General features: G+C 49.3%; 1 protein-coding gene and 1 non-coding gene across 3 annotated transcripts; one reads left to right on the plus strand and one right to left on the minus strand.

The window, feature by feature from the left end:
* Window positions 1-6,715: 6,715 nt before the first annotated feature.
* Window positions 6,716-19,967, minus strand: SALL2 (spalt like transcription factor 2). 2 transcript variants are annotated; one of them, XM_036448351.2, is made up of 2 exons: window positions 19,818-19,967; window positions 6,716-11,346 (listed from the first exon to the last, which is right to left on the minus strand). In XM_036448351.2, the coding sequence occupies exons 1-2, from the start codon at window positions 19,888-19,890 to the stop codon at window positions 8,330-8,332; spliced, it is 3,090 nt and encodes a 1,029-aa protein (XP_036304244.1). In that variant the 5' UTR covers window positions 19,891-19,967; the 3' UTR covers window positions 6,716-8,329. The 2 variants fall into 2 exon arrangements, with proteins under 2 accessions (XP_036304244.1, XP_036304254.1); XM_036448361.2 differs by lacking the exon at window positions 19,818-19,967 and adding an exon at window positions 11,784-12,014.
* A 1,367-nt stretch (window positions 19,968-21,334) lies between these two features.
* On the plus strand, window positions 21,335-21,440 carry LOC118710091. The gene has a single exon (XR_004985302.1). It is a non-coding gene; the product is annotated as a U6 spliceosomal RNA (small nuclear RNA).
* The last annotated feature ends 1,071 nt before the right edge of the window (window positions 21,441-22,511 follow it).

A 22,511-nucleotide genomic window follows, 5' to 3' on the forward strand; every position in this document is an offset into this window, starting at 1 on the left:
GTTAATAAGAGATGCTTTTGTACTTGCATTTGGAATGTATCCTTGATGGCCCTATGGTTAGACACCTGTTTTATTACTAAAGTAAGATAGCCCTATTATTGCTGTATTATAGAACTGTTAAATTAACATTTAATTATTCACAAGTTTGAGTTTATCATTTGTTATATGATTGCTGTTTCTTTCAAGAACCTGAACAGAAAGTTAGAAATGAGATATATAAAAGTTTATATAGTAGTGAAACTTAATAATCTTGGGGGAGAAAGAGAGTACTGGATATATCCTTGCAGAAAATGAAGGGGGTTGTATCACCTTCAGGTCAGAATTTGCAGGTCAATTTTTTATTGCCTGCCCACCCTTTGGACTGCATACAGCCCTGAGCACTGCAGAGAGGAAGGAACCTCACCTACATCTCTTCTACACAAATAGCTGTAAGCCTAGTTGTGAGCTGATGAGTGCTGCATTTCTTAACTTTTTAAAAATATATTTTATTGATTTTTTACAGAGAGAAAAGGAGAGGGGTAGAGAGTTAGAAACATCGATAAGAGAGAAACATTGATCAGCTGCCTCTTGCACACTCTCTACTGGGTTTGTGCCCACAACAAGGCACATGCCCTTGATTGACTGGAATCGAACCTGGGACCCTTGAGTCCACAGGCTGACACTCTATCCACTGAGCCAAACTGGCCAGGGCTACATTCCTTAACTTTTAGTCATATACTAGAGGTCCGGTGCACGAATTTGTGTATGGGTGGAGTCCCTTGGGGTGGTCTGCAGAGATGGGGCCCCAGGCCTGCCCCCAACCTCACAACTCCAGCTTGTGTACCCAGCCTCACAGTCCCGGATCCCTGCCTGGCACCTACCTTGGTCTGGAGCAGCCCCCTCACCTGTTCCACCATCCTGCCTACAGGGCTATTGGTTGGGGCCAGGCTCCCTGCCCGGCTCCTTCAGCACCTGGGAGACAGACAGCAGCCCCAACTCCCGCCACTGCCTTCCCTGGTCACTATCTGTGGACCAATCCGACTCCCACTCCCACCTGCCTTGGCCTGGCACTGTCCATTCACTGCTGCACCATCCCGATGCAGTCCCACTCTCATCAGGGCCCATTGGGGCCGGCAGTACCTCCACTGCCGCTTGCTGCCAGTGCCATGTCACCAACGCTCACCATGTTCTGTGCCGCCCCCTGGTGGTCAGCTCGCATTTTAGCAAGTGTTCAAACTCCCAAACTCTGAGTGGAACTCCAATCCATCGCCTGAGGAGACAATTTGCATATTAGGTTTTTATTATATAAGATGTTGTAGTAGACTTTTCAGAGTTAGCCACAACAATGCCTCCCATCCCACATGCCCTTATGCAATGTGACTTTGCCACTCTTCCTGTTGACAGGTAAAGCTCAAAGGATCTTTGGCCAAATGTTTTTTTTCCTTAAGTATTTTATTTTAAAAAAATATGTTTTATTGATTTTGAGAGAAAGAGAGGGAGAGATGGAAATACCAATGAGAGAGAAGCATCAACATCGATGGGAGGCCTCCTGCTGGCATCGAGCCCACAGCCTCTGACCAGGAATTGAACTGGTGACCTCTTGGTGCATGGGTACGTGCCCAACAACTGAGCGACACCAGCCAGGCCCTAAGTATCTGTGTGTGTGTGTGTGTGTGTGTGTGTGTGTGTGTAATATACTTTATTGATTTTCATAGAGAGGAAGGGAGAGGAATAAAGAGTTAGAAACATTGATAAGAGAGAAACATTGATCAGCTGCCTTTTGCACACCCTCCACTGGGGATGTGCTTGCAACTAAGGTACATGCCCCTGACCGGAATCAAACCTGGGACCCTTCAGTCTGCAGGCTGATGCTCTATCCACTGAGCCAAACTGGTTATGGCTGTGTTTTTGTTTTTTAATATATTTTTATTGATTTGAGAGAGAGAGAGAGAGAGAGAGAGAGAGAGAGAGAGAGAAATATCGATGCTGAGATTCATTGATGGACTGCCTCCAGCAGGCCCCCTACTGGGGATCAAGTTGGAGGCCCTGACTGGGAATCAAACCATGACTACTGAGCCACACCTGATGGACCTAAGTTTTTTATGATCAAAAGCAAAATATGTCCACTAGGGTTAGACAATCTGTTATTAAATTAAACATTAGAAAAGACAAGGAAGAACATAGAAAGGAAGTCTGTTTTGGAATCAGGAAACAGATGTTCCTTGGTTTACTGAGAAGTCCAAGAGATGGTAACCAGAGTCCCAGGAGTAGGAGTTTGAGAGATGAAAATATGTTAGTAGAATCTAGGCCTTTTTAGGAGTGATAAAGGTTAAAATATCTGAGAAGCAGATGCTGAGACATAGGAGATCAAAAGTTTTATTGGGGAATAACAGTTGTTAAAAACTGGCTAACTGGTTTGGCTCAGTGGATAGAGTGCAAACTGAAGGGTCCTAAGTTTGATTCCAGTCAAGGACACATGCCTAGGTTTCAGGCTCCAGCCTCAGTAGGGGGCATGCAGGAAGCAGCCGATCAATGATTCTCATCAATGATGTTTTTATCTCCCTCTCCCTTCCTCTCTGAAATCAATAAATATATATTTAAGAAAAATTGGGGGTTGGGGGAAAGGCACCCTGGCTGGTGTGTCTCAGTGGGTGAGCATCGACCTATGAACCAGATCGTGGTTCGATGCCCAGTTGTGGGCTCAATCCCTGGTGTGGGGTGTGCAGGAGGCAGCCTATCAATGATTTTCTCTCATCATTGATGTTTTTCTCTCTCTCTCCCTCTCCCTTCCCTCCTGAAATAAATAAAAATATATTTTTAAAAGTGAAAAACAAAAACATGGTCAGGGGTCGGGCTAGAAGGGGTCAATGAGTGAGAAAGGGGAGATATGTAATACTTTCAACAACAGAGATTTTTAAAAACATGGGGGAGGTGGAGGGGATCAGGGAGGGAGAACTGTCAGACTATAATGCCGACCTGCCGAAGTCTCCGTCAGCCCGATGGGAAGTTCCTGAGGAAAACTGCTCATTGCAGCCACAATGTCCAAGGGAATGACTAGGCCCCTGTACCCCCCACCACCTGGCTCAGTCATTGGCCGGGGGCTGGTGAAGAGCAGGACAGCTGGAGCAGTCATTTCATTCTTGAAGGAGCACCTCTGAAACAGCACATCTCTGCACCTGCCAAAGGAGACTCAGTGTATCTTGTGTAGGATCTTAAATGGTAACTGTATTGGTCTTTAGTTTGCTGTATGGATTGAGTTGGTATATTTTAAAGTGGTTATTAAGAAAGGTGAATTCAACAGAACTGTACACCCCCTCACCCTTCTCCATGTTTGCATTGAGTTATTTCCCTCTGGGAACCTACAGGCCATTGTTTGTGTCTATCAAAGTATTTATTACCACAATGTAAAAATGTTTAATTTTTCTCTTCCTAGACCGCACTCTTAGGGCAGAAGTGTGTCGTATTTATTTACTTTTGTATCTACTCAACACTTGGTCTCTGAAAGAAAATAAATCCTCAGAAATTAACTGAATGAATAAGCAAAGAAGCTGTCTCTCCCTCCTAATAGTAATGTTCTTTATCCATCCAGTTTGAACCATATCCACTGATTATTTCATGTACAGTGTTTTGCAAGCTGCATTTATTTGCATACCCATTCCAGCAGTTTAGAATTAACTCACCTTTCACCAAAAAGATGGCCAAATGAAGTCATTAAGAGTGAGAAATGGCCGAAACTGGTTTAGCTCAATGGATAGAGCGTTGGCTAGGGGACTGAAGGGACCCGGGTTCGATTCCGGTCAAGGGCATGTACCTTGGTTGTGGGCATATCCCCAGGAGGGGGTGTGCAAGAGGCAACTGATCGATGACTCTCTCTCATTGATGTTTCTAACTCTCTATCTCTCTCCCTTCCTCTCTGTACAAAATCAATAAAATATATTTATATATATAAAAAAAAAGAGTGAGAAATGCAACCTGGCCAGTGTGGCTTAGTTGGTTGGGCATCTTCCCATGCACCAGGAGGTTGCTGGTTCAATTTCCAGTCAAAGGCACATGCCTAGGTTGCAGATTGGATCGCTGGTCAGGGCGTGTGCAGGAGGCAATTAATGGATGTTTCTCTCTCACATCAATGTCTGTCTCTCTCTCTCCCTCTCTTTCCCCTCCCATCTCTCCCTCTCTCCCTCCCTCCCTCCCTCCCTCCCATCCTTTCTCTATAAAAATAGCAATGAAAACATTATATATATACAATATATATATATATATATATATTGTATATGAAATATATGAAATAGTGGGGCTTTAAGACTGCAATAAGGGAGACAAAAGGCTCTAAAAGAGAAATTTAAGGTGAAAAGAGAAAAAAATAAAAGCTGTGAGATAAGAGAGGTCAATGAAAGAAAAAAAAGCAACACAGGAAGGAAAAAGAATGAAAAGGAGACAGAAAGAGGGCGGGAAGGGGGGGGGTGGGGGGGAGGGCAGGCTCTGTGCTGACCTGCCCAAGGAAGTACCATCAGCAGAAGCCTCATTGGCAGCTGTTGCCATAATGAGAACTGGCGTCTAAAGAGAGGGCAAGTCTAGTTTAATTAGTTAAGTGGCATTATCTATGTCCAATAGGGGTAGAGGAGGTAAAGAAAATAGGATTGGTGACTCACCTCCTTCCACAGACTGAAAGGAAAAACAGATTTATAAAGCTTTGCCAAGAATTAAAGAGACAGGAGCTGTTTTTCCCCCGAATTGAGTTCACAAGATTTCCATGTGGCCAAAGCCAGTTTGGCTCAGTGGATAGAGTGTCAGCCTGCGAACTGTAAGGTCCTGGGTTCGATTCCGATCAAGGGCATGTACTTTGGTTGTGGGCACATCTCCGGTAGGGGGTGTGCAGGAGGCAGCTGATTGATGTTTCTCTTTCACCGATGTTTCTGACTTTCTATCCCTCTCTCTTTCTCCTGTAAAAAATCAATAAAATATATTAAAAAAAAAAAAAAGATTTCCATGTGTTCCTATTTATTACAATAGTACCTGTTGTGGTGGGAGCAACTACTGTAGACTCAAACATCATTCTTTGCCTTTTATCAAGCCAAAATAGGTTTACACACTCCCTCCCTTCTGTCTTCCATTCTTATACCAGGAGTCCTTGATATAGCAGGAAGCCAGCACCGGGTGACTTTGGGTAAATAATTTTACCAGTTCCAATTCTTTAGCACTAAGATTCAGGGATATTATAGTCTTACAAAAAATTTCTGGAGCTTCTTCTTTTAAAAATTTTTTTTGTTAATCCTCACCCAAGGACATTTTTCCATTGATTTTTTAGAAGGAAGTTGGGAGAGACAGAAGCATCAATGATTGGTTGCCTTCCCCACCCCAGGGTGGGATTTGAACCTGTAATAGAAGCATGTGCCCCTGACGGAATTGAACCCGTGACCCTTCAATCTGCAGGCCAATGTGCATTATCTTCTCATGATGAAACCAAGCTTGCAGAATTAAATATGAACCTTACCGTGTTGTAAAGAAACAAAGTGGAAAAAAAAAATGTGTGTGTATGTATACTAGAGGCCCAGTTCGCCAAATTTGTGCATGGGTAGGGTACTTAGGCCTGGCTGGCGATGAGGGCTGATTGGAGTTTTCTGGCTGCCGGCCAGGGCCCTCCTTTGTTCCGTACCACAACCCTAGAGGTCAGCGCACATCATAGGGAGCGATCGAACTCCTGGTTGAACTCCCAAGGGGACACTTTGCATATTAGCCTATAGATATGCTCTTCATTTCATGCTTCCACCCCCGATGTATTTCCTTTGGTAAGAATCCTTCTTTAGCCTGGCTGGCATGGCTCAGTGGTTGAGCATTGACCTATGAACCAGGTCACAGTTCCATTCCTGTTCAGGGCACATGCCTGGGTGGTCGGCTCCTCTCCAGTGTGGGGCATGTTATTCCAGTGAGAAGTGTGCAGAAGGTAGTGGCTTATTCTCTCTCATCATTGATATTTCTATTCTCTCCCTCTCCCTGCCTCTCTGAAATCAATAAAAATATATTTTAAAAATCCTCCTTTAGCCGAAACCGGTTTGGCTCAGTGGATAGAGAGTCGGCCTGTGGATTGAGGGGTCAAGGGCATGTGCCTTGGTTGTGGGCGCATCCCCAGTGGGGGATGTGCAGGAGGCAGCTGTTCAATGTTTCTCTCTCATCGATGTTTCTAACTCTCTATCCCTTTCTCTTCCTCTCTCTGAAAAATCAATAAAATATATCTTTTTAAAAAATCCTCCTTTATCTTGTTGGTAGAAGTTATTAGGGTTGAATTATTTTTTCTTTGTTTATAATATCTGACCTCAAGGATCATAAAGATTAATTCATCTTGGTTCTGCAAATGAATTGATGTCAGCCAGGCTGGCCTGGAGTTTAGGAAAGATTGATAAACAGCTTCCAACCTTTAAAGGAAACAAACACCTCCACAAAATAAAACATAAAAGCCTGGTGGTAGAGGGTTCTAGGCAAAGAGAAAACCTAGACCGTGATTGCACACAGTGGGCAACTTCCCTGCAGGACCTTCTGAGAACACAAAGTTCCTTTCCACAGGGAAACGACATTCATTGGAGACTGTTTGCCGACAAGGCTGAATAAATTAAATATTTTAACACCATATGCTCAGCTTTTGGCAGGACATGTAAGTGGGAAGGGAATCTCAATGTTAGGAAATGCCATATCACACCCCAGCTGGCTATTTAGTCATAAAATAAGGAGAAACACACAAATATTTGGTTAAAACACCTTTAATGAAAAGGGAAAGACACTAACATTTCCCTTGTCTGCTCTCCACATTTTTCTATGTTAGGAAGCTCTGGAGCCTACATCTTCAGAGGAGAAGCCATCATTCGAGTCAGTCACCAACCGAACCAGCACTTTCTCCTCCTCAGAACTGTTCCAAATGATCCTAGGTTAAGAGTAAACACTACATCTCATGATAAGACGGAGAGGCAGGGAGGACACCATCTGGAGCTCATCCCCCAAAGTCTGGGACTCTCAGAACCAGATAGTAGCAAAGACATAAGCCCCCAGTCCATGGACAGGCAAAAAGGGGGGGAAATGGGCTTTGAGAGGGAAAGAGGATGAAAGTACAAGGGGCCAGGGAATAAAGGAGGGAGTAATCTAAAACTAGAAGCACACCAGTGCTAGGAACTCTCCCATGATCCATGGTGCCCTGCTGCACAGTAAGTCACCCTTAGTCCAAAAGCACATCCATGGGATCCATCCAATCAAGAATTCGGGGCCCACTCCCTTATATCATGTCCCTTTCTTAATCACAAAGGTTCCCCCTATAAAGCCCTGTAGGTCAGCAATACGCCTCCATGCTCCACCATTACATCTTCAACTGTCCTCACCGACAGTGCTTATTAAAGATGTGAACTAACGTCACATTTCCCAAAGTATTCCAAGGGGAGACATCTTGGCAAGAAATCCACTTGTTTCCTAACTTGGAGAGGCAATGATGAAGGAATATGAGAAGCTGGATATGTCTTAGCATATCCACCTTTGCCTTAATGTGATTATCAAGCTTACTGGCAAGAGTATAAATACCCTTGATTTCTCCCTACCCTCCAGGGCTGAGCCACAGATACAGATATTGCTGCACCTTCATTGCTAGCACCTTTTGGAGCAGGGGGAGGGAATGCACAGGTTGCTACTTCCACGATAAGCTGTTCAGGCACTGCCCTGGATGCAGGCTCTTTTCTCCTTAGCCTCTCTGAATCCTGTTGCTGGAGGCATGTGCCCAGCCGCAGCTCTTGGACCAAATAGCACTGGTGGTGCTGAAGTGGTAGTGGAAGTGGATTTGGAACTCCCAGGTTTGGGTGGGCAGGTCACCGGACAGGAAAGGCATGTTCTAGTTCCAGAAAGACAGGAGACCCACCCTCCCCAGCTGGGCAGGAATGTCTTGGGAGAAGAAGCCCTGCAGGTTGACCTGGTCACCAGAGAGGAGTGGCCCTGAGCCCTCCAGGGAAAGGTGCTGGTCCCTTTTGGGCTGCAATTCCCAATGTGGGTGCTCAGGGGCACCTGCCCAAGAGAAAGGGAGTGTGAGGGGAGGGGAGAAGGGTCACCCCAGGGAAGCTGGAGAGGGTTTCCCTTGGGAGTGTGAAAGCTTTAGAGAATCTATTTCCCTCTGGTACAATGAATGGAGAAGAAAAATTCCTCAGGGGGTCATCCTCCTGTGAGCATGATTTCCAAGCTCGGGGACTAGAGAAAAACCACTCGGGTCATACTATGTAAGAAATTAGAGAAAAAGACAAATAAAGACCTCTTACATCTTAGAGGTCCTTCTACAGAGCTGTTTCTGCAAACTAGGTCAAAGGGTAGCAGGAACAAAAAAACAGGCTCATGGGATTGTAGGGTCATCTTTTCTGGGAAAGGGGGAGAGCCCTGGGGAAGTGATGGAGGGAGAACAGCCCGGGACCAAGGAAAGCGCAGCCATATTCTGAGGGCCGTGAGGGGCGAAGGGCTGTACCTGGTGGTGAGCCAGCAGCATATGCTTCTTGAGGGTAGCCCGCTCGAGAAAGCCCTGCCTGCAGAAAATACAAGTGAGGAGCGGCCCCTCCTTGGGGTGGGTCTTCTGATGCTCCTCCAGAGCTGCCTGGGTGGGGAAGGTCTGGCCACACACCTCGCAGGCCTTCCTGCTACTGCTCTCTCCTGGCTCCTTCCTCATCGCTTCCTGCACGCTCAGCTCCTCCACCAAGGTGGTGGTGCTACTGCCTTCCCCTTCGAGGGTGAGGGCTGCCTTTGGGCTTGAGCTCCTCTCTGGTTTGCCCCCCTCTTCTGCGACTTCTGCAACATCACTGGCCCCCTGCTCCCTCGGCTGTGTTTGATCCAGGCTGTCTGACGGCGGTGGCAGTGGCGGCGGCATCGAAGGAGGCTGGATTGCTTTCTCATTGCTGTCCATCTCCTTCCCAGCTGTGGCTGCCGCCACCACCATCCCCACCTCCTCCTCTCCTCCAGACGCCTCTTCAGAATCGCCTCGCACTGATATCGCCTTCTCACCTCCGCTCTCTGAGCCTCTTCCTGCCAGAGAATCTTCATCAGTCACATCTTCCTCTTCTTCCTCTTCCTCCTCCTCCTCTTCGGACAACTCCTCTTCTGGGGACGGCTGCTGAGACGGCTGCTGGGGGAAGCCCCCCGCCCCGGAGACTGGAGCAGACTGCTCAGAGCCATTCTCCTGGGCAGCTCCGCCACCCTCAGGGAGCGGGTTACCCCCGTTGGGGATCTGGCCCCCCAGGTGCATCCGCACATGCTGCTGCAGAGACACCGCGTTGGTGAACTTCTTCTGGCAGATGGGGCAGGAATTCTGGGCCCGCGCGGCCGGGCTGGCCTTGTGGCCCACGAAATGAGCGCGCAGGTTGCCGCGGGTGGAAAAGGCCCTGCCGCACACCTTGCATTTGAAGGGCCGCTCGCCTCCGTGCTGGCCGTAGTGCAGGCGCAGGGCCCGCGGGCAGCTCAGCACCCGCAGGCAGATGACGCACTGGTTGGGTCCCGAGGAGGAAGCGGAGGCCGAAGCCGCGGGGGCAGAGGTCGTGGCGGCTCCCGAGGCAGTGGAGGCCACGGCCCCGGCTCCGGCTCCCTGCCGGTCAATCTTTTCCACCAGCTGCTGCAGCTTCGACGTCTCGGAGGGCGAGGCCCCCAGGGGCTCGAGCACGTAGGGGAAGGGGAAGCTGCCCGCGGACTTGAAGTGGTTGGTGAGCAGGGCCCAGCTGGGGAGGGACGTCACCAGCTTGCTCAGCTGCATGCGCGTGGCCGCGCCGCTTTCGGTCACCCCTGCGAGGGCGGAGGCCTCGGTCCCCGGAGGGGTGTTCTCATCGGCTTTGCTCTTCGGCTCCACCGCCTTCATGAGCACGAACTTGTTAAAGGTGGGGAGCGCGGGCGCCGCGGCCGCGCCGGCGCCGGTGGAGAGCAGCGTGAGGCTCTCGGTGGCGCTGAGCGCGGCGGTGGCGGCCACCAGGGGCTTGCGCTCCGCGCCCGAACCCGCACCCGGCCCCGCGGCCGCCTCCTCCTCCGCCTTCTCCGGCGGCACGGACATGCCGTAGGGCAGGCCGCTGCTGGTGATGACGTAGTCCAGGTGCTCCGGCACCGGGTGGGGGTTCATCTGCACGTGCGGATACTTCTCCCGGTGCCGGTGGAAGTGCACCTTGAGGTTGCCCCGGGTGGTGAAGCGGTTGCCGCAGACGTTACACTTGTAGGGCCTCTCGCCCGTGTGTGAGCGCAGGTGGATCTGCAGGGCGCTGTCGCTGCCGAAGACCTTGGCGCAGAAGCGGCACTTGTGCCGTCCCCCGGGCTTCTCCAAGGGGCCCATCACCTCTCCATAGCCCAGCTCGCCGCTGCCGTTCTTCGGCTTCAGGAGCCCCGGGGAGGCGGCGGCGGCGGCCTCCAGGCCCCGGGCTGCCCCCAGACACTGCGCAGCCAGGAGCCCCGTGGTGGTGCCCGGGAAGGCTAGGTGCGGCGAGGCGATCAGCTGGTCGGTGCTGCCCGGCAGAGCTGGGGAGGGGGCGGGCGGGGGCTTGTGGCTTCGCCCAGCCCCCCCAGCAGAAAAAGGGTGCTGCGACCCCAGCGGGTGGTAGAGGTGGAAGAAAGCCTGTTTGGGCGTCTCTGCCCCTGAGGAGGAGGAGGTGGAGGAGGAGGAAGACGCCAGGGTCTTGCTCGTCTGCACGGGCTTGATGGGGCTGAAGAGCGGAAGCAGGGGCTTGGTGGAGGCGGTGGTGGCGGTCCCCGTCCCCGGTAGCTCGGAGGGGCTGCCCGGCGCGCCCACCGTCTGGCCCAGGGAGCCGAGCAGGAGCACCTGCCTGCAGATCTGCTCGGTCATCTGCATCTGGTGGATCTGGCGCTGCTGCAGCACTCGCAGCTCCTCCAGGATCAGGGGGATGTTCAAGTGGCCGCTGCCCACGCCCGGGGGCTGCGGTGGGGGCGGTGGGGGCGGAGGAGGCGGCGGCGGCGCAGGGGTGGACTCTGGAGGCAGTGGGGTGGCTCCCAGCTTGGGACTGGCCAAGATCAGGCCTCCTCCTCCTCCTCCTCCTCCTCCTCCCCCAGCGGCAGCTGTCCCTGTGCCAGCGGCTAGGAAATGCCCCGCTGCCTCCTCTCCTCTCCGCTCCGCCCCCCAGGTGGGGTCCGTGGGCACGGAGGGCCCAGCATCCGGGGGGTGGCCGTGCTCCACCTCCATGACCTGGGGGCTGCTGTGGCCCTCGGGCCGGGGCTCGGAAGCGCTGCCGGAGTTCTCCTGGCCTCCGAGGATCACCATCACGGGGGGCTCGGTAGAGCACGCATTCTGGTGGGCGAGGAACTCGGTCGGGCTGGTGAACTGCGCGCAGCACTTGGCACAGACCTGGGGGTGGTCCTCCTCGCTAGCATCACCTGGGAGGAGGAGGAGGGAGAAGAGGAGAAAGCGAGCGTGGGTGGGTGGCGCGGTCGGAATGGCCACTCGGAGGCTCTCATTAGCCACGAGCCCAGCTACTGCTGGTTGGGGGAGGGGAGATGAGCTCACCATCAGGCCAGGCAGAAGGCTAGATAGAGCTCGGTCCTGACCCTCCTGGACACGAGAACCCCAGCATGGGGGTGGGGGACACGCAAGCGAGTGTGCCCTCCCGGGTCGTTCCCCCCCCCCCCCACCGCCTCCACCACCGACCCCGGCCACCAACGGGCCCGTGGACTAGGGGTGGGACACGGATTAGGGTCCATGCAGATAAGCGTGCATTTGATCCCGTCCACCCAAAGTCCTCCCCTCCCCCCCCCCCCCCCCCCCCGCGTGTCCCTTCCGCCCCCACCCGTGCCCAGCCCGGACCCTACCGCACCTCCGAGCTCCGCCGGCTCCCCGCAGGGCCCCCTGAGAAGGGAGCCTCTCCCGGCTTCGTGCGCCATGGCTGGGGGGGCGGCGGCTGGGTGCAGCGGGAGACAATGGGGACGGGGGTTGGGGTTGGGGTTGGGGTTGGGGGCGGGGGCCGCTGGGGCTGCGGCAGCCTCTGCACCGGCGGCCCGGACTGCGGAGATGGAGACCCGCGGCGGTGGCGGGGAGGAGGGGGAGGGGAGCGGGCGGCGCGGAGGTGGGAGGAGCGGAGCCAGAAAGCTGGGAGAGGGGAGATGGGGGCGGGGCTGCAGGAGGGGAGAGCTGGTGAGGGGGAACCGCCGGGGCGGGAGGCGGGAGCCGGGAGAGGAGCGAGCCGGGGCGGAGGGGGGCGTGCGGGGGCGGGAACCCGGAGCTCGGGAGGGTTTCCGGAGGGCTCAGTGACAGGTGCTGTGGGTCACGGCGGGGGGTCACCTTTCCTTGCCCTCTGCAGCCTTACCCCTTCTCCAGATGCCTGGCCCCTCCCCCGCCCAAGCAAGCTCAAGGGGGCACAGTGGGAAACACAACCCTGTTCACCGGAGCAAAGCGACAGGCTTCTCCTGTTTTTCTTTGCATAAAAGATCCGCTGAGCCTGGAAATCGTAGACTCCGGAGAGGTGGTCTGATCTCCGCCGCCGAGGAGCCCCAGAGCCCAGAGCGCAGGGGGAACCCAAAACATTCATCCATCAACCCCCTTTCTTCCCCCCCCCCCAAAAAAAAAAACCATACACAACAACAACAAACAAACCCCAAGGTTGGTCCTGTCTTCCTCACCTCAGTTACCACCCTATCCTCACCTCCCCCTACAAAAGAAGTTTCTCAGGGTGGGACGCTGCGAGGTAGAATTTCCAGGAAAGGCATTTCAGGACTCCTCTTTTCCAACGCTAAGCCCCTCTCCACCCCCGGAATAACAGCTGAATGCAAGGCACTCCCCAGAACAGCCGCTCCAGGTGTACATGACAAAGTTCACGCTTTCTTAAGGAGCCATCTCTTAAGTGAGCCACCCTCTCTACTCTACCTTCATTGTTCTCCTGTTGTAACCTACTGTCACTGCTAAGGGCAAAGGGCTTGGGAGACGCTGGCCCACTAGCTCTACCTTTGGGGGAGGGGAGCTCTTCCTGAAACAATGGGAAAAATGCAGCAGGGGCTGCCTGGCCGCCTCTGGTCCTAGAGCCCCTTTCAGCTCCCACCTGGTTAGAATGCCTAGAAATTACCTAACACTTGCTTGGGGCAACAGGCCTCCTAACCTCCTGTTCCCAGAGAGGTAGGCAGGGATAAGATGCCTCCCAGATCGGGTTTCCCTTTCTGCCTTGAAATGAATCCTAATGGATTTCCCACTTCCTAAAAGAATTTATCTCACTAACAGCAGGTCACCACAAGTTCTTCATTTTTGTGGTTTGCCTGCTTGAGCAACCGTAAACCCATGTGGTTCTAATCCCAGTTCTATTCTCGCCGGACTGGTAAGTTGAGGCATGGTAGTCAGTCATACCACACCATGCCACTACTTCGCTCTTTGTAAAGTGGTAATATTGTAGCTGTGCTATCTTCCTCAGATCACCCCCAACTGCCCTCCCCTCCTGGCCTGATCACCCCTAACCACCTCTGCCTTGGCCCCACCACCATAGCTTTGTCCTGAAGGTCTCCCATTCTATTTAGCATGTTACTCTTTTATTAGTATAGATATATTTTTATTGACTTCAGAGAGGAGAGGGAGAGAGAGATAGAAACATCAATGATGAGAGCATCATTTATTGGCTGTCTCCTGCCCTCCCCCCACTAGGAATTGAACCCACAACCAGAGCATGTGCCCTTACAGCACATGTGTCAAACACAAGGCCCGAGGGCCAAATCCGTCCCGCCAGGCCTTGCAATGTGGCCCGCACCGCGCTGTCATCACTGCACTCCGCTGCGTTTCCATCACAATGACAGTTTATGACTGTTCAGTAAACCATTCGGCCCGAGATTTAGGCTGGATTTTAGATTTTGGCCCCTTCTCTGATTGAGTTCGACACCCCTACCTTACAGGGAGTGAAACCGTGAATGACCTCCTGGTTCATTGGGAGACAATCAACCACTGAGCCACACCGACTGGGTGAAATTTTGCTGTCTTTTTTTTTCCACTGAAAACATGTTACTGAGTTATGTCTCAAAACTTCAGATAATCGTAAGAGTCACCACACTGTAAGTGATGGCTCTGTAGCAGGTGAGCTAAGTGCTTCCAGGGCTGACACTTACAATGAGGAAATGAGGAGGGTCTGTTGCAATTTGGCAAGTCACAGGTTAGTGCAATGTTATTTTTACACATACAGAAACTTAAGCTTGGAGGGATTAAGTGACTTTTCCAAGTCCACACAGTAAATCAGTGAAGGAAGCATTGAGAATGTTGACTCCTGTCCAGTGCTTTCTGAGGCACCTCAACATTGTGTGGCTTCCCTAACGCTGAAGAAAGGGCCCTGTGTGGCACCTACCTGCCATTTGCTCTCCCGCCTCAGCAAGGGCAGGGAATCAGATGGAAGCTTTCTACCGAGCATTTGTTAATTAGCAGCGAACATTTGATATCAAGTTGCTGTTTTGTCAAGTCTTCCTACAAGAAAAGAAATCCTGTTCTTTTCATCTTCTCCTGGGAAACACTGTCCCCTTTCTTGCTGTTTTAATGAAACTTGCTTTCTGATGCGTAATTTGATCTGCACTCTTCTTTAAAGTAAATTCAGTCCCTGGTGAAAGGTGACGGATCAACAGCCACCTGTAAGCGGAACCCTCTGCTTCTCAGCGCTTTGCACTCACTGCCTGTCTGGAAAGGGGGGCATGGTTTTTTAGGCAGACACAAATGAAGTCATAAACACTGGCTGGAATAAACTGAGCTGGTAATGGCGCGGCAGATAGCAGATAAGGCGAGGTAAGCTATTCTGGGTCACATGCAAAATCTGGGATGGATGAAGGCCTAAGACCTGGACATGGCTGTTTAAATTTGTAAAGAGCTTAAATGACGAGGAAAAGGGGAAACCAGGTGGCTCTCTAAACCAGGGGGGCCACCAAACTGCTGCTTTAGGCTAGGGGGAGAAGGCCTGGGGATAACAAAGAGAAAAACAGGTGGGTAGTGCACAGCAAGGTGGTTTAGTGGAAAAGTGGTTCTCAAACTTTGCTGCCCATTAGAATTACTGGGAGAGCTTATAAAAAATCCTGATGGTCAGGCCACATCTCACACCAAGTAATTCAGAATCCTTGAGAGTGGAATCCAGGCATCAGCATGTTTGCAAAGTTCCTCAGGTGATTTTACTGTCCAGACAAAGGATGAGAACCACAGTACCTAGCAGAGTACTGTCCTTCCCATCTACTCTACAAATCTTGTCTGTGCCCAATCTGGCCAAAATGAGGGCATGGGCATAATGAGCTGCTCACTGCTACATCTTCCTGACATTAGTGCTCATGCATTCTACTTCCGTGAAGAAAACATGAAGATTTAAACCTGACTGAATTTAGCCACTGTATTGCCTTTCCCAGTGTGCCCCTTAAACCGCATTCCTAATTGTAAGGTGAAAGGCTTTGTTCTACAAAGAGTCTGAGAATTTTCCAGCCATCAAAGAAACAAAACACCTGCCTACTTACTATAAACATTGAACCGACACTAATTGGCAGTGTCCATAATTATGAAGTGATTCTGTAACTGCTGCTATGGACTATTTGTAAGGCATGATGTCCCGTCTTCTCTTCCTCACGCTTTTCTCCTAAATACACACAGAGACTCCTTTGCCACCCACACCTACTAATGCACCAGGGACCGGGCAACATAGTGGATTCTTATGCAGGCACAATGCTTTCTATATCTGGTGTGAAGTGAGAAAAATATATTTGTTTCCAGAATAGGAATATCTTAGGTCAAATATATTTTTTTTAAAAAAAGTATTTTTCTGACACCAAAAGACTCAGAATTCATAGCTCTTTGGAGCTGACAAGGACCCCTTCTTTGAGCTCAGTCATTGGGAGTGCCTGCTCAGAATCTTACAAACCTGAGTTAAAGGCTCTGTTCCAATACTTTGTAATGTTTGTGACCTTGGGAAATGTTCTTAATCTATCTCAGGCTTGGGATTCTCTCCTTTAAAATGGAGGTACAGCCATAAAAAGGAATGAAATTCTGACACATGCTACAAAATGGTTGAGCCTTGAAAAACATGTTAAATGAATTAGACCAGACACAAAAGGACAAATATTATATGCTTCCATTATATGAGGTACCTGGAACTGGTAAATTCATAGAGAATGGTAGTTGCCAGGGGTAGGGGAGGGGAAAGTGGGGGCGGGGAGAGAAGGAAAGGGGGAGTTAGTGTTTAACTAACACACAATTTTTTTTTTTAATGGAAGTAATTATAGTGTAGTTGGGAGGAATAAACAAGAAATACATTCAGGATTTAGCATAGTGCCTGACAAATAGTAAATGTTCTGCAAATATTATTGATGAGTGTCATTAATTACAGGCCAAAAGGTGAAGCCTGGGAGAAGAAGGGACTTGCCCCAGGTCACATAGCTTCAAAGTCCAGGCTGGACTGAAAACCAGGCTTTCGGCTTCCTTCTCCATTCTCTGCCACATCATGCCTGAGTTACTTCTGTCCACTCAGAAGTGCTCTCTTTTTGACCCAAGGGTACGTAGGGCTGAAAGGCTTAGGACTCAGCCTGAGAGACGATGCTTTCTGCTTCCAGGTATAAAGAGAACAGGGCTCTTAAAACTCTAATTTTGCTTTCTTCCCCTTTTGCTGCTCTCGATGTCAGCCAGCTTCCATTTCTCCCTCTAGGTCTGTTTGCTGTTGTCCTGGTTTCTTCTTCTCACTAAATATCTGGGTTTCTGGTTGTTTCCTTTATTTCCCAGATGTACTAGTTTACATTTTCCCTGTTCACATCCCTTATGTTCTCTCATCCAGATTTCTAGACTCTGTAGGGGAGAGATTTTTTTCTCTCTCCAGAGTTTTAAAGTAAATAGACTATTTCCTTCTCATCGCTTATGTGCAATAACTATTCTGTTAGATTTTGGTGTTCTGGTCAAAGAAGCTGAACAAAAACATGGCTGGATAACAGGTTTTACAGACTGTTTCTTGGTGACGTCTTAGGTCACTGCGGAGATGAGGCTTTTAAAATGTGCAGCAAAGGCTCAGCATTTGCTTGTCACATGGAGTGAACATCGCTTAAAGGAAGACAAAGACTCCAGAAAACCTCAGTGGCACCCTACCCTACTAAATAAATGTCTGCTGATGCTCATGATAATGACCATAGTTTCACAGGTACAGCAAGGGACACACATAAGAGCCCCCAAATAAGAAACTTCCCTACCTGCCCTAGCCGGTTTGGTATGCGGACTGAAGGTTCCAGGTTCGGTTCCGGTCAAGGGCATACGCCCAGGTTGTGGGCTTGCTCCCCAGTAGGGGGCATATAGGAGGCAGCCAATCAATGATTCTCTCTTACCATTGTCATTTCCATCTCTCTCTCCTTCCCTTCCTCTCTGAAATCAATAAAAATATATTTAAAAAGGAGGGGGGAAAAAGATACTTCTCTACCAGAACAAGAAAATGTCTCAAAGGTAGAAGGAAAAGTCTGAAGATCACGTAAGCAAACAGAAACCCTATTTGTGAAAAAGCAGGAAATGAGAAACCTACATATCTCATAAGAAACGGAAGGAATTTTAGATTTCATCCAACATAGCCCCCACATCTTAACAGATGAGACCCAGTAGCCCTCCAGGTCACGTAAGTAACACAGGATCTTTCACTTTCAGGAGAATGCTGATCAGATAACCCTTACGCTTTCTTAAGGCAGATCTTAGGAGGTAACTACGGTTACTACTACTTCGTTGCTCTTTACATTTATGTTTCTCACTTTCGTGGCTCAAGGCAGTATTTCAACTGAAATTTGATGCGGACAGTGGGTGCAAGCCTACCCGGTTTCCATGGGGATGGCTTTGAAGCAGCATCTTTATGCCCCCAAGGACTCACACCCCCAAGTGGGATCTAAAGCTCAAGGAGTTTGAGAAGCCACTCAGGGCAGCTGCTGAAGATTCCTTTGGGTCCCTCACAGATTTTTGCTCAGCTGTGGAATGAGAATGGGTGAGCAGACTTGGGAAAAGAGAAAGGATGCCTCCTGGGCTGGGGGAGATTAAGCACCGTTCCAAAATCAAGCCAGCAGGAGAGCGGGACTGTGAGGCAATTCTGAGGGTCTGAGGGAAGTTTCCTGTAGAGCAGGAGGAGGAAACATCCGGCCTGCAGAGGCATTAAGAAGGGCTAATGTGTCCCCGGAGGGAACAGATGTCACCACCACGAGCCTCTAAATATGGGCACAGTGGGATGCAGCAAAGCAGTGACTCTGAGGAGGAGGTGTTTTACCCGAAACACAGTATGTCTGTTAAGGCTGAGCCATAGCACATGGAGCACTGATGTGACTGACCTCCAGTCATGTTTTTACAACAGGTGAAAAAACAAATCCATGGGTTAGTTTTGGTCACTTCAAGTGCATTCTCCTAGAGTTTCTCATGGCACACCTCTCATAAAGAAGTGTTTGACATTTGCCAAGAGATTCCTGAGTTTTGGTCACATTCCAGCACCTTGGGAATTGCCACTGTCCTAACATATAATGATAATAACAATACTCACATGCATTAAGTACTTATTTATGCCAGTAATTTTCCCAAGTGCTGTACCTACATCTATTAACTCATGTCGATTCTCCCAATAACCTAACGAGGTAGCTAGTATATTCATCCCTATTTTACTGATGAGAAAATTGAGGCATAGGGAGGTAAACAACTAAAACTGCTCAGCTAACCAAGTAGTGGAGCCAGGATGTGAATCCTAACAGCCTGGCTTCAGAACCCTTGTGCCTAATCCTACACTATATTGGTGGGCGAATTAACTATTTGCTAAACAAATCGTTTATCCCTGAGTCATGACTTCCAGACGGTCACAGTGAGAACACATATGGCCGTACCACTGACCAGTATGTCCGACACTTGCTTGATCCTAAGAATTACCTGGACATTTGCAAAGATATGGATTCCCAGACTCTAGCCTGGATCTACCCATCAGGCAAGTTTGGAAACCCCGATTTAGTGGCGTGAGCACCACCAGCCCTGAGCCCCAGGAAACCTGGGTTTTCATCCTGACTATGCCTTTGTTTCTGAGACTTTGGACAATATCACTGCTCAGTACCCTACTGCTCTATTGTCTGCCTCTTCCTGGTATGCTATAAGGATATATGAAATCTACCCCAACCCCTATAAAGAAACTCTATTACTTAAAAAACAGGTGATAATATCCTTACAAAATGATAATGCATGTATTAACAGGTATATTAACTCATACTTTTTTTTTCTTAGCTTGGCCTATCTTGAAGCCCAAACCTAAGCACCTCATCCAGACCTCCCCTCCAGCCTCTATCCCAGGTGACACGGATACACATCCCAAACCGGGCTCCATCTGACCGACATTAGCTGTCTCCCTCCGGGAGCTCTGATCCGCTCTCCGCTCAGCCCAACAATGAGAAACTTTTTTTCTCTTCTCCCTCAGGGGAATCTCCACATTTATCCAATTCATTCTCTTGCAACCCAACTCTCCAGAAAGGAAAGGGGGGAAAATCCCACCCCTAAGAGACAGTCTTCAGGTCTGAGGATGTTACTTAGCAACCGCACAAAGACCAGTGAGCAAAGGGGGACCTGGGGAGAAAACTCTTGGGTGGAGAGACAGAGCCAGTTTGAAAACTCCATTTCATCCAGAGAAAAAACAACAAGGAAAATACAAACAGAATCATTCCTGAGAAAAGCCAAGTGGGGCTTCTCCTCACCATAGGTCATCCCCTTCCTCCTTGCACCTCAACTCCCTCAGTCCCCCCACCTCCCTCCAGCCCTCTCTCTCTGTGACTATGTCCTCCCCCTGGTTTTGCCCATGGCCCAGGGGCCCTCCCCTTGCCCTGGCCTGACCCACACAGGCTTGCACTGAGATCTCCCCCCTCCTTCCTCCCCAGGCACCCACCGTTGTCAGACGCGCTGGGACCTTCGCAGTCCGAGATTAACTGTTGGGGTTTCCGCTGCTTTCGCCTAGACATTCCCGGGTAGAGAGTGGTGGGAGAGGGAGGGGTGACGCTCACTCAGTCTTAACCAGGGTGACTTGGTCTGGTCTCTCCCTTGGGTCTGAAGCCAACTGATGCCTCTCCCTCAGGCAGATCACTGTGAAGCAGAGATGTTCTCTCTTCCCAGAGATAGACAAACTCTCTCTCTCTCTCTCTCTCTCTCTCTCTCTCTCTCTCTCTCTCTCTCTCTCTCATTCACTGTGTCTGACTCTCTCTCTTTCTCTGTCCCTGACTCTCTCTCTCAATCTCTGCAAGTCTTTAAAGGGGAGACGCCCCCTTTTTCCCCCCTTCAGCTTCTTCCCTACGCTTCTGCAGCTCCCATTGTAAAAGCAAAAATCCTAATCTTTCCGCACACTCTTTTCTTTTGTACTGAAGAGGAAAGGATTTAACCCTCTCCTCTCTGCCGGCCCGGGCCTCTCCCCATGCTGTCTGTTCTTAAAATACCCACCACTTGTTTTTCTAACTCTTCTTCTAAGTTATTCACAGTGCTTTTTGAGCCTTTCATGATTCTATACCACCTTGTTTGATGATGTGATTGCTTCTGGGCTGTAGTTTGAAATAAGAACTTTCTGGTATATCCTTATAATGAGGCCAAGAAGTCAGCTACCTCTAGTTAAAAATGAGTGTATAAAAACTTGGCAAAAAAAAAAAAAAAAAAAAAAAAAAAGACAGAGTAAAGATGAACAGTCGGTATAAAAACTTCATGCTCGCTTTATAATTTATAATTTATAGAATATTCTCATGCACATGCCATTTTTTTTTTAATATTACAACTCAGACACTAGCATGGCATGTTTTACCACACTCCCATTTATAGATGATCCTATTCATAGATGAACCAAAAGGCCCAGGGAGGTTAAGTAACCTATCAAAGAATGCACAGCTAGGATGTAGCAGAGATGGGTTTGGAAGCCAGGTGCACCTGACAGGCCATCATTCACCGCCCCCCAACCCCAAACCCTACCCCCCAATATTGTTAAAGGTACGCTATGCCAACAGACTCTTGCCATAAAAAAAAAAAATGTTTGATGCCCCACCCTTGTAATTCAGCCAAGAACCAAGAGGCCACTGGTTAGATTCCCGGTCAGGGCACATGCCTGGGTTCAATAGCTGACTGATGATGTTCTTCTCTCTTCATGGATGTTTCTCTCCATCCCTCTCCCTTTTCACTCTCTTTAAAAAAATCAATAGAATATATTTTTTTAAAAAGTGATTGATTTTAAGGAATCTCATTTAAAATAACAACTAGGGTCGACGTTCCTGTCCAGCTTCTAGGGTTGAAGGGAGGCTCCTTCTGAGAAGGTGATGTAGGTGGGTGGAAGCGACGAGGAGGTACTTTAAGCTCAACAGAAAAGGAACTGTCTAACAGTGTCACGGATTCCCCAGAGAATTTGTGGGCTCTCTGTATTAAGTTCTCACAGTGCTCACTTTGGCAGCACGTATGCTAAAATTGGAACGATACAGAGAAGGTTAGCATGGCCCCTGTGCATGGATACAGAGAAGGAGGGGAATAGACACACAAATTCATGAAGTGTTCCATATTAAAAAAAAAAGTTCCCAGAGAGGCTGAAAACAATTGTCAAGGATTATGTGGGGGAAGAATGGCTTTTTGGATATGAAGTTTGGCCTTTAAGAATATCCTCCATCTCTAAAACACATCCACTTGGTCACCAAACAGGTCTCTTCTGCTCAGGTGGTACACTTAAAAGTGATTCATTTTTTTTGTTTGTTTTTTGTTTGTTTGTTTGTTTGTTTTACCTTGTGGCCATGCTATTCCTACCTGAATGTGAGTGATACTGTGCTACTGGGCATAGAATATCCCAATATGCCCTATATTCCAGCTACAATGTCTAGTCTTTTTCTTTTGGCCTTATTTACCCTTTGTTCTTCTGGATGAGAGGAGATGCCTCTGAAACATCATCAGTTAGCAAAGCAGGAATTACTTTTCTCTTTGAAGTTTAATGCTGTCAATCTCTGATGGCTGCATCTTCAGAGAAAAGCACAGCATAGCTCACTCACCGTGTTGGGTGCAACTGGACGTTTCTTTCGCTTCTTTCCTTACACAGGTCCAGGCTAGTCTGGCAATACAAGAAAGAAAAACAGAGAGACAACAGATGGGAGGAGGATTGCTGGCAATACATGGAGCAGGTACCCATATGTGAAGCGATTTGGGAAGCTCTCTGATCTTTGCTTTGGAGCTCACTGAATCTCCATTATTTTCCTGGTCCTTTGGGGTCAGGACCCTGGGTGCCTCCCTCACATTCCACCCTCTGGAGCTCTTGCTGACATTGCCGTATTCAGCCAGCTAACTCCCCTGTGGCAAGCAGGTGCATCATCACTGGGCTGTAATTGTAGGAGAAACGGGAACACTGAGGCCAGGCAAGCTTCTAATTTCTCCGTGGAATTAACTGTCACTCTCCCATCCCACTGTTTCTGTCATTTACTTCCCTTTTGAGAAATAGAAAGGAGAGAAGAAATATCGCTTTCTGTTTTTCTCAGGAGTCTATGAAATCTCCAAAGGTAGATTGGATAGTTCAATATTGGTCCCTTTCCTGGGTCTTGTCTGACTTGTCTTTTCCTATTTTTTTCCACCCTCT

This window comes from Pipistrellus kuhlii, unplaced genomic scaffold (genome assembly GCF_014108245.1).
Source record: "Pipistrellus kuhlii isolate mPipKuh1 unplaced genomic scaffold, mPipKuh1.p scaffold_m20_p_1, whole genome shotgun sequence".
In the NCBI taxonomy this organism is placed as follows: Eukaryota; Metazoa; Chordata; class Mammalia; order Chiroptera; family Vespertilionidae; genus Pipistrellus; species Pipistrellus kuhlii.

Coding starts and splice junctions, on each gene's coding strand:
- SALL2 (XM_036448351.2), bottom strand. CDS start 19,890: ATGTCTAGGCGAAAGCAGCGGAAACCCCAACAGTTAATCTCGGACTGC. Junction 11,347..19,817: donor TCCCAGCGCGTCTGACAACG/GTGGGTGCCTGG, acceptor TCCTCCTCCCAG/GTGATGCTAGCGAGGAGGAC.